Source organism: Lepisma saccharinum, unplaced genomic scaffold, assembly GCF_977018435.1.
Source record: "Lepisma saccharinum unplaced genomic scaffold, izLepSacc3.1 HAP1_SCAFFOLD_694, whole genome shotgun sequence".
Lineage (NCBI taxonomy): Eukaryota > Metazoa > Arthropoda > Insecta > Zygentoma > Lepismatidae > Lepisma > Lepisma saccharinum.
This window is the reverse complement of record NW_028143365.1, coordinates 58,799-70,131: the sequence shown is the minus strand read 5'-3', so window position 1 is coordinate 70,131 and position 11,333 is coordinate 58,799. Positions and strand designations below refer to the sequence as shown.

At 37.1% G+C, this 11,333-nt stretch overlaps 1 protein-coding gene across 1 annotated transcript in view; it reads right to left on the bottom strand.

The window, feature by feature from the left end:
- Positions 1-699: 699 nt before the first annotated feature.
- Positions 700-11,333, bottom strand: part of LOC145983138 (vacuolar protein sorting-associated protein 52 homolog) — a 59,136-nt gene continuing 48,502 nt past the window's right edge. The window contains exons 12-14 of the mRNA XM_083116415.1: positions 8,924-9,127; positions 5,241-5,418; positions 700-1,162 (exon numbers count right to left, since the gene is read on the bottom strand). Of these exons, the coding sequence (XP_082972541.1) occupies positions 915-1,162; positions 5,241-5,418; positions 8,924-9,127 (630 nt within the window). The 3' untranslated portion in view covers positions 700-914. The remainder of the gene's footprint in view (positions 1,163-5,240; positions 5,419-8,923; positions 9,128-11,333) is intronic.

Genomic DNA, 11,333 nt, shown 5'->3' with positions numbered 1-11,333 from the left:
CTTCCAAAAATTTTATAACAGATAGTACTTTAAACGAAAGCATTTTATGGAACATTTCGGTTAGCTGTTGAGATTACAATGCACAATACATACACCACGAAAGGAACATCAAGTTACACCGTTAATGCTGTGTGCACGGTATTTACCATTGAAAAAACTAAAATATTTTTCCATGTGTGTACAGTAAACGCTGTAAAGTATGTATTTAATCAGCGACATTCTTTTCTACCTAAAACCATTTAAAACGAAGTGATATTCCCCTCGGTTGAATAGTTATCATCATTTAAAAGTGTGACTTGATACGTTGTTTACATCTCACACAACCACCATTACATTTACACTCGACACCTACTGGTGTCTTCACACAGCTCTGGTTGGCCTTGTATGTGCTCTGAACTCTTCACACTATTTAACAGGCTATTGCATTCAAATAAAAATAAATTACTGCATATTTATCCTAATTATTTTGGGGGGAATTTTGAGGAACGACATTGAAAGGTGGGGGGGATACATCCAGGTCTTTGGGGGGTGATGCCCCCTGTGAGCCAGTATTAGACCAGAAACAAGTTAAGAGAAAATATCAGCCAAGTTAAACAGAACAGGAAATATGGCTACATATTTAGAAAATATATATATATATAGAATAAAAATAATAAAATAAATAATAAAAAAAATAAAAAATATATATAGAAAATCAAATTGTCTTCATAATATATTTTACCTTTTTACACTTTCTCTCTATACACATACGCACATACAAATATAAACACCATTATGATTAGGAAATGTACTTTCATATTAAAGCATTTTTCCACATCTTTATCACATATAATTGCACAACTGTGTCCTGGAATACTGGAGTCTTACTTGAAACTTTGGTTTCAAACATGCACGTATCAAACAGGTCATTTTCCTTAAAAGTTTGTTTTGTATTTCTTCAGTTCCACCATGATGTGATGAATATTAGTTAACTGGTTTCTAGCATTAGGACTTAGTAGTTTCTGGAACCGATGGTAGTATTGGACCAACTGCGTCAATGCAAGCTGCAGTAGTTTTGATCCCATCAACAAACTGGGGAATGATGCAAGTACTTCTTGGTTTAGGTCTTCTAATGACTTTTTCCATTCAACGGAAAATGACTGTACGAGGCTCAATGCTTTCTCTAAAAGAGGAGAGTTACATAAGTATTAGTGAGTAGTACGAGTCTCATACCAAAACTAATGACTTTTTTTTTGCAGGCAAATCTGTAACACCAGAAGAATGAGCATTGTGTGGTAGGTGGCACCATCTGTTGTGTAGCACTGGGTGTCATAAGCCACCAGTAGCTTGCATCACATGACCAACAGTACTTGTAACAAACTGATGAACAACATACTTTGTTTCATCACTACAAAAAAATCACCGCAGATATCAGTGTGTCTTTGGAAATGTGTGCATGTGCGTTAGCAGTGTTTGAACATGGGTGAAACATGATCACCCTCAAACAGCATCAACGGAATGGAACAAGAAGAGTGTTGAGGATATCATTCAAAAAACCGGCATGTGACTGTGGATGAAATAGCACGAACACTTGTAATATGGCACCATGCAGTTCAGGAGATAATTGAAAGCTTAGGCTACAGGAAAATTTATCGTTGGGTCTCTTATTTATTGACTGAAGACCACAAAGTTCAGTGCAAAACCATCTCGAATGACCTGCTTCACAGACATTAAAACAAAGGAGATGTTTTTTTCTCAGTATTGTGACCAGTGACGAAAGCTGGTTTTACAATTTGAGGCTGAAACAAAGGTACAGAATGGCAGCATTTCAATTCTCCGTAAGCTGTGAAGGTTATGAGCACAGTATTCTTGGATGCAGAGAGGTGATTTTTAGCTGATTTACTTGAACCTGGATAAACCATAAATGCTTCCTGATATGTCCAGACACTGTACAAGCTTTGTTGTGCATTACACAATAAATTTCCTGGAAGAAGATCATCCTCCAGCATGACAATACTCAGCCACACTCAGGTTGCTTCATATCAGAAGAAATTGACAAAATGGGGTGGGAAGTTCTTCCACACCCCTCCTACAACCCTGATCTGGCACCATCAGGTGACTATTTAGATTTGTGAAAGATCACATGTGAGGCTCAGACAACAGAGGCAATCCAGAAAGCAATGCGGCACTGTCTTAAGAAGCCTGGAAGGGAGTTCTACCACAGTAGTAAATTTAAACTTCCAGAACGATGAAACAAAAGGAGTTGGGAATATGTGGAAAAGTAAATAAAAGTCTGTAGATTACGTTAGTGTACTTGGTTTTTCAATAATACATGATAATTTAGAAAAAAAAAGTTTTTTTCACAAATTCCTTTTTGTATGACCCTTGTGTAACTACAAGTTTCAGTTCTATAGTAATTTTATTTCCAACCACTTCAACCCTCAATAGCAAAAATTACAGTTGGAGCAAACTAACTGGAATTCTATCAATACCAGCCAATAGTGGCATTATTTTTTTCAGAAATAATAATACTTTATGATTGGTCAAATACTCTGATTCCTGTATTCTATTTCCGTAAATAAATATACAAAACTTCTTTTCTAAGGCAGACTCATCAAGATGGTGACACACTACTCAGTTTATGTATGAAACGATTGCTGTTATGTACTGAATGGGTATGTTATCAGTGTCTGTAAATTTTAAATTGGTAATACAGGTACAGCACTACTAAATGTATTTTTTTTTACATATTCATGCAAAAACAAATTTTACCTTGCTGAATTCAGCATGTATTTGCACTATTATTTCAAATTATCTATATACAATGTTGTACCTCCCAACCATGCATTGATAAGAATAAACAGATTGTATGAGGCCAAAATCAATGCCACTGGTATTAGAAATGTCACTTCAAACCAGGACTTTCTTTTAATTGTTTAAAAATTGAATTCTTTATTGTTGTATAATCATTAGGGCTGAGCCGATGCGAATGTATCGGTTTGGGCTGATACCGCCGATACTTTTCAGGCATATTGGTTCACGAAAATGCCATGTGACATTTTCACGGAGTCCAATTTTCCTGGAAATTAGGCAAAATTCAAACTTTTTTTTATTTTGCATAAATTTTGCAAAAACAACTGTATTTTTTGATTACATAAAATTTATTTTAATATTCTGACGAAATTAATATATTAAAGAAAATGTCTGGTAAATTGATGCATATAATTGGAAAAGAATATTTACACACCAATATTGATCAATATTTTGAATAAATTTTAATTATTGCAATTTTCAAGTATCGTTATTTGTGTTAGTGGTAATCGGTAAGAGTAACGGCATCGGTCTCAGTATCGGTTCAAAATGGTATTGACTCAGCCCTAATTAATTATATAATTAAATGTCACATCATATTTTTTCATGCACAAGAAATAATATCATGCAGAAATGCAGATTTGATGATGTATAATACAGTGCCATTATATTTATATTGCACTAATTATAGTTAAGTTTCCACGTAGCCTCTTGCTTTCGTTGTGAGCAGTAACAGATTCAAATTCTTGGTGGGGACAAAATTTGAGTGTTGGCCCACCATTGTGAAGAGTAATTTTAAATTTTGGTACAAATTGGTATGATGGTGTTGGTTCATTCCCAGTTTAGGTAGTGCTGATAAGTAAATACTTGAGAAGAAGAACGTTAAAGCATAGTTCACATGCTGATAACTAGGGAAGGGATTTTAAGGTGCAGCAGCACCTTTCCAAAAATATAGCTGTTGTCAGTCAGATCGTTCGAGACATGTATTTTAGGTAGAGGCACATATTTTTGGTAAATAAAAAAGCAAAATTTAATTATAAAAACAGTCAATTTCAGGTTCAAAGTGGTAAATAAAATGAAATTTCACTGTTATACCAGTGAAAAAGTGGTATATAAAATGACATTTTGGTTTTAAAATGTGAATATAATCCCTAATTTGATTTAAAAACTGCACTATTACACAAAATAAACATATTCCTTCTAATAAAAGGTAAAGTGTTCCCCTGTGCTTAGCACCACGCCATGAAGGCGTATAGGGGGTGTGGGGGTAACGCCCCACACTTTCTTGATCCGGTCGTGAGTGGGGGTGATGTGATCAGCATCACCCCCCTGACCACCTTTACCCCCCCCCCCCAGGGTTTCTAATAGCACATTAAATAATTACCAGAATATTAAGTGTATGCCTGTATAAAGGGGTCCATTTCTGCTTCTCAAATATTTACAGCAGAATTAATCAATTTTCCGTGAATTGCGTAACTCACAGGATACTTCAGACTTCAGAAAGTGGGACATCGGTATATAAACAGTAAATTTCATGTTTAAGAGTCTATTTCACAATTTACAGTTCATTTTGCATTTCGTGACAAAACAGGGTAGGAAAATGCACCTCACACATATGAAAAATTAAAATTACAATGTGTTATTTCACATTTTGTGTTTTCGTCAAAAACGAAACATGCATGCCTCTAATTTTAGGACATGGAATCAAGTAAAATGAACACACTTTGTTGCACCTTTTCGAGATATTAGCACATTTATCCCCTTTTTACTCCCTCTTTGATGCTTCCAACACTTTTTCCTTCCTTTTCTTTCATGTTTTGTTAAAAAATTGGACACAAAAATAAATGATTTTCACCCTTCTTCAGCAGCTACATTAAATCCTAGGGTCTCATTTCGTAAAGCAGAATGAGAACTATGAAATGGTATTGCAGCCCCAATAGTTCCCAAGATAATGAAGCAAAACCCGGGAGAGAAAACACGAACTCCAACAAAACCTATTCGGCAGAACTACAGATGCGGTCCATGCGGATTATACACAGAAGGCACAGATCGTAATTATAATTGAGTTGGTGTTTTAAGACCACTTTATGCACAGTAAGGCTAATCGGGACTGGGACTACAGTTTAAAGTGGGGTCCAAACAACTATGCCTGCACCTGGTATCGAACCCAGGAACACTTGATTACAAGGTGACGACGCTACCACTGCGCCATCGGGGAGACCTCAGAAGGTGCAGAAAAAGAGAGCATTGAATAAAGGCATTTAATCAGTACCTTTTCTTGCACCTTTTTGAAAACTTTTTCACAACCTTTTTTTTCCCATTTCCCGATCATAATTTTGCACCTTAAAATCCTTTCCCTTCTGATAACAGAATGTACGCAAGACATGGACATAGCATTCTAGTTTGCAATTAAAAGTAAGAGATTTCGTACACAGAAAAATTCTACTTACTTTCTTGCTTCTTGAGTTGGTCACCCTGGCCTTTCTCTAACAATGCTTCCCCTTCTTTCACAAACTGGATAATTCCTCCGAAATGGGGAGAAAGAATCTCTTCAACATATTCAGCACTTCGGGCATTTAACTGTTCTCTGAAACTTTCTGCCTCTTTAGAATCATCCCTTGTTCTTTCCTGCAAGACGTAAACAAAAAAATTGGCAAAGAACAGAGACAGCAGACAATGAAAAAATATTCAATTCACATATTCAAAGCTAAATTTTTGTACATTTTGAGACCAATTTTACGATAATATTGCCTTCTAAACCATGGAACCAAAGAAGCTGCGATGGAAATTAAATATTTCTGAATATCTATAACAGAAAACTTAACCTCCGCTTTTGTTGTTTTAAGTCCACTTTATGCACAAAAAGGCTAATTGGGACTGGATCTACAGTGGAATCCAAACCACTGTGCCCTGAGCCTCCACCAGGTATTGAACCCGGGGCTCCTTGATTACAAGGCGACGACGTTACCACTACGCCATCGAGGAGGTCCTCTCCATTTTTGTAGCAGCATCCTAAAAAGCATTTAGGATTTGAGTTTCTTACATGTACTGGGTAGGGATGGGACAGATTGATCAGTACTTTATCGGTATCGGCCTAGTACAGGGTGAGTCACAAGAGCATTCTGGATTGGTTTCTTTAATATTTTTGGTAGTACCTCACATGCAGTGAAAGACTAGCCTCTGGAGATTTGATTCAGCACGGATCAATTGAAGGTGTAGCAGCATGTATAAGAGATAAAAAGGCATATCCAGGGGGTGGGTCTAGGTGGTCCAGCCCCCCCCCCCCAATTCCATTATTTTTTGTGGATTCTGAAAATAACATCCACTAAGGTTTTTCTTTAAATGTTTGGTACAGTAAGTGAAATTCATGTATTTCTTTAATAATACATGCAGAGCTGAAATACTAAAAACAAATACATTGCATTATGTACCAGACATTAAAAAAAACTATTGTCAATGTGCGAAACTCAATTTCTAGAAAAACATGATTCACTTCATATTTTTGTTAAATTTCTTCAACCTCGTCAGTTAAGCGGAGTTGATCGAGTGAACCATCCCAAGCAAGTGATCTTCTAGCCGCAGGTAAAAAGAGGACTTTCTTAATTGTGACTGTCTTCTACATTCACAAATAACCAATATTTACTTTATTTCTATTGCGTACAAGTTTATAAAATTAACAGGGAACTATTGAGATTAAGAACGCTGTATCATTGTCGATATTTGTTTTAAGTTGTTGATTCCGATTTGTTTTTGATATATATGTAAGAAGATTGAATTAAAAATGTCTTGTGTTAAAAATCGAAAAAGGAGTTTATATCAAATGTTATAAAGTGAAATAATATTTTGGAAGTTGAGTTGTGTTGCTTAATTCTTGCAATGTAAGTATAATAACATTATGAAACCCAGTTGAGCGCTGAGGACTTGCAATTTAATTCAAAAATTGTGTTAGTCTGCTCATCCTTCGCGTACAATATATATTCAGTGTGAAGTATCGTTGCAAGAAATTGGTGGCCAGTGTGCGGGAATTTGGTTACACTGAAGAATTATAAATTTTAGACTTATTAGTGTTCCTTCCTTTGTGTACTTCATATTTTCGTTCTGTTGTCGTGAATACAAATTAGTGCAATGACAACGAAGAATGTTCCTATCGTGCCATTACCTACGGGTACTTCAGATTTTAATGCTCAATTATTGGTCATGTTTCGGGAATTGAAGGAATCGAATGACAGCGTAAGGCAAAAGTTGTCTGAGCTTGAAAAATCTCAGAAAGAGCAGTTGTCATCTCAGAAAGAGCAGTTGTCAGAGCTTGAGAAATCTCAGAGAGAGCAGTTGTCAGAGCTGGAGAAATCTCAGAGAGAGCAATTGTCAAAGCATGAGAAATCTCAGAAAGAGCAGTTTGCAGAACTTGAAGACAGAACGGTGAAGTGTATGGAAAATATGAACAACACTGCTAAGGAGTTGGGCAACTCACTCGGGATGGAGATTGGGCAGGTTGCTGAAGCTTGCAAAACAGCAAATGATCAAATAAAGGGACACGTTAAAGTGTTGGATGAAAATTTCCAACAGTTGAATATATCTGGTGAAGCGAATACCAACAGCATTCGTAAGTTAGAAGATAGTGTTGCTGGATTGGGTTTGCAGGTAAACAAGCAGTGGAATGTTATCAGCCAGATTAGGGAAAATAATAATGAAGGTTTAATTCAACGTGTTGAGATCTGTGAAGCACGATTAAGTGATGTAACAGCTAAACTGCTGATGACTAATGCTTCAACAATCCATAGAGCTGCTGGGAACAATGGCAACATTACTGAAATTTCACGTAATCCAGAGCATCCTGTATCTTTATCCTTGTCATGTTCCAGTGCTTCAGAAGATGAATCTTTTCCATTGCATATGTCAGGAAAACGTAAATCTACAGGAAATCCTAAATCTAATTTGTCAGCTCCTACTTCACCAGTTAATTCTCGATTAAAGAAGCCTCATAAAACTTCACATGTTAGTTATGTTGATCCAGCAAATAATGCTTCACAATCTAGCAATATAGACTCTGATATGTCTGAAGTAAACAAAACTAGATATAATTCGCAAGCAACTTCTGGTAAACGATTTAAACCTAATTATAACACGAAGCACCATAGGCACGCTACTATCATTGATTCTGATACAAATAAACCATCTACTTCTAAGGAACAACCACGAAAGTATCTACGGTTGAATGACTTGAATATGTTGCCTAAATTTTCTGGAAATCCAGAGAAATCTAGCCCAAGGAAGTTTATTAAAACCTTAACTTCACATTTGGATTTGCTTCAGATTCCAAACGTTCAGAGATTGGAATGTATTCGGGATTGTTTTCAAGGGCCAGCCGAGGGATGGTACAATACGCACGTGGATTCCTTTATGACATACAATATACTCCTGTAATATACATCTACATTGATGCACTCTTGGAAATATACATATTAAAAATAGCAGTATGAGCATGGAGGCGTTTGCCACTCGTACTTATTCAACATATTACAATTTGGTAGACATAGACATTTTGATTAATCAGTTTACGGCACAGACGATATTAGGTGCTGGCCTAACGAAGGTTGACGACGTTATTAATTTATTGAAGAGACTGGATTTGATAAAGACCATATAAGGGGGATTGGTTTTTGTTGATTGGGGGTATGCTTATATTATGTTGCTTTAAAGTTGGTTTTACAAAAGGTTAACTTTAAATATATAATATATCAAAAACAGCAAAAACAAAAGAGAACCACGCTTTACGCGGCCACACGCAGACCCTATTCCACGTGTGGTGTTCCGTATAGTAACAGATATCCCCTGAGATATCTGTTAAGCAACAGACGAACTTTAGCCTAACTTTAATAATCGGTAACTAGAGGAGGGCTTAATAGGCTTATGATTCACTAAAATGATAGAAGGTCAGACACCTTTAAACAACATATTTATTCCTTGAAAAGAACATTGCTTGTGGCATAGCTGCCACCAAACATGAGCACTTCACTGTACAAAACACAAAAAAGATATACAAAAGAATGGTTTATGATAATACAGACATAACACTCTCATGCATAAGAAAGCTGATAGATAAAAACTTTATTACATATACGAGTGCACTCACCATTAGAACACTAAGCATCATGTCATAGTTATTAATTAGAAATATAAGCTGTTCCTTTCTTTGCTGAAACACAGCAGCCATTCTTAGAATAAAGCACTCCACTTCTTCTTGAAGCTGAGCTAAAAGTCTGTTGACTCGCTCGTTTGGGAAGCTCTCACTTATTCCCACAATTGCAGCACTGAACTCAGCATAGCGCCTTGTTATCTGGAAGAAAATAATAATAATTAGGGATGAATGATACCAATACATTGCTATCGGTATTGGAAAGTATTGATTGGAATTTATACCAGCCAATACTTTTCATATCCTGCCTCTCTCTCTCAGGGTCCGCAAAAATGTTATGGACTATTCAACAGTATGGTGGAGAGAAATGGGAAATGTACTTTGGAATTTAATTGTGATTCACTTTAATAAGTTCACGTTTCATTTTTCCGTGCAGTTTTTTTCACGATTGATTTCGCCACCTGTCTTGTGGCTTCGTCAGGCACGTACTGTCTTGCTGCAGGTGCCATGATTCCCTTTTCTCCCACTCACATTTGTGATGGTGCTAGTTGACGTGGCACTTCCTGCTCTTCCGGAATGGGCATGGTACTTCCTTCTTTTGCACGCATCAGGATTTTAGCACTGTTGGTTACCGGTCCTGTTGTCTGCATCCGTGGGAAGGCATTCATTTTCACTAGCATGGGCATGTGATTGATTGATTTGGTGTTTTAAGTCCACTTTATGCACAGTAAGGCTAATCGGGAGTGGACCTATGGTTTAAAGTGGGATCCAAACCACTATGTGCCTCCACCGGGTATCGAACCCGGGACCCCTTGATTACAAGGCGACGATATTACCCACCACTGCGCCATCAGGGAGGCCCTACGCGCATGTGAAAAAAGTATGTACAACGCCCATGCTGGAGGAGCAGAGTGAAAGGCCCATGTCAATTATTGCCACCACGAATGCGAGTGGGAGAAAAAGAAACCGTGCGGCAAAATTGTACATGCCTGATGAGTGATGAAGCAGGTGACAAAATCGATTACAAACAAAAACTGTGCGGAAAAATTAAACATGATCTTATTAAAGTTATTACGTATCCCCGCATAACAGCCAAACAGAAATCTTCAGATAGAATTATTGTGAATATTTTAAAGCAAACGTCTGGTAGATGATATAGTTCCAATGGAAAACTTATACATTAAAATTTATAAACGTTCTGAAATTGCTACAATTTCCATGGTATTGGTTGGAATAAGTACAAGTATCAGCATTAGTATCGGCTCAACCCTAACAACCTGGATTCAGCAGAATGCCTCATTATCTAGAAGAAAATAATCAAGTAAAATATAACCAAATATCTGTGAAACACATGAGGGGCAGGTAGTGAGTGAAAGCCCCCAAATCTGCTTATCCATCTATGCTTTACTGCCTAACAAACTTTGTAATTAAATATGAAATGTTATGAACATTTACCAAAAATAAGTAATCAACATGCAATATATTCTAAGGACATATACATATTTCCTTTGTCAGAAAAGTTCCAGGACTGATTTTTTTATTCTTTACCTGTGATATTCAAACACAAGAAATGGGTGTTTTCAGTCACCTGATATGTGTTCTCAATAGAAATGGCCTTGGAAGTGTTTCCATGTAAACACACTAGGTGGCAGGGCTGTGCTTAGCAGCCCACTGTTTGGCTTGTTGGCGCATTTATTTGGAAGTTACATAAGTGTCATGATGGACGTGCATTCCGAACAGAGTGTTAACATTAAGTTTTGTGTTTGGGAAACCCCTAGTGAAACATGGAATATGATACAGCAAGCATTTGGTGACACGGAATTATCGAGAAGCCGTATCTTTGAATGGCACAAAAGGTTTCGAAAGGGCAGAGATTCAGTGTAAGATGATCCAAAGACAATGTTCATCCCATTTCTTCATGCTAAAGGTTTGGTGCACCCTGAATATCTGCCTGAAGGACAAACGATAAACAAAAACCTTTATATTGAGGTCCTGAAACATTTGCGTCAAGCAATTCTGCTGCGCTATCCTGATTTGTGGGCATCTGGGCAGTGGTTCTCATTGCACGACAATGCAAGGCCACATACTGCTTATCAGTCCAGGAATATCTGGCCAAGCATCGTATCTCTGCTCTACCATGTCCCCCCATATTTACCCGCCCAGTTACCGTGTGATTATTTTTTGTCTCCCCGTGTGCAAACACTGCTGAAAGGGAAGCGTCATGAAGATATTGGTAGCAATCCAAACGGTTTTGTGACAGATGTGCTGAGAAGCATCCTAGATGAAGCTTTCCCTGCTTGCTTCCATGACCAGCAGAACAGGTGGAGGCTGTATACAGATAGCCGAGGAGGCTATTTTCACAAAACCGAGGACCATTGTTGAATAAATTATTTTTTACGAGCTCAGT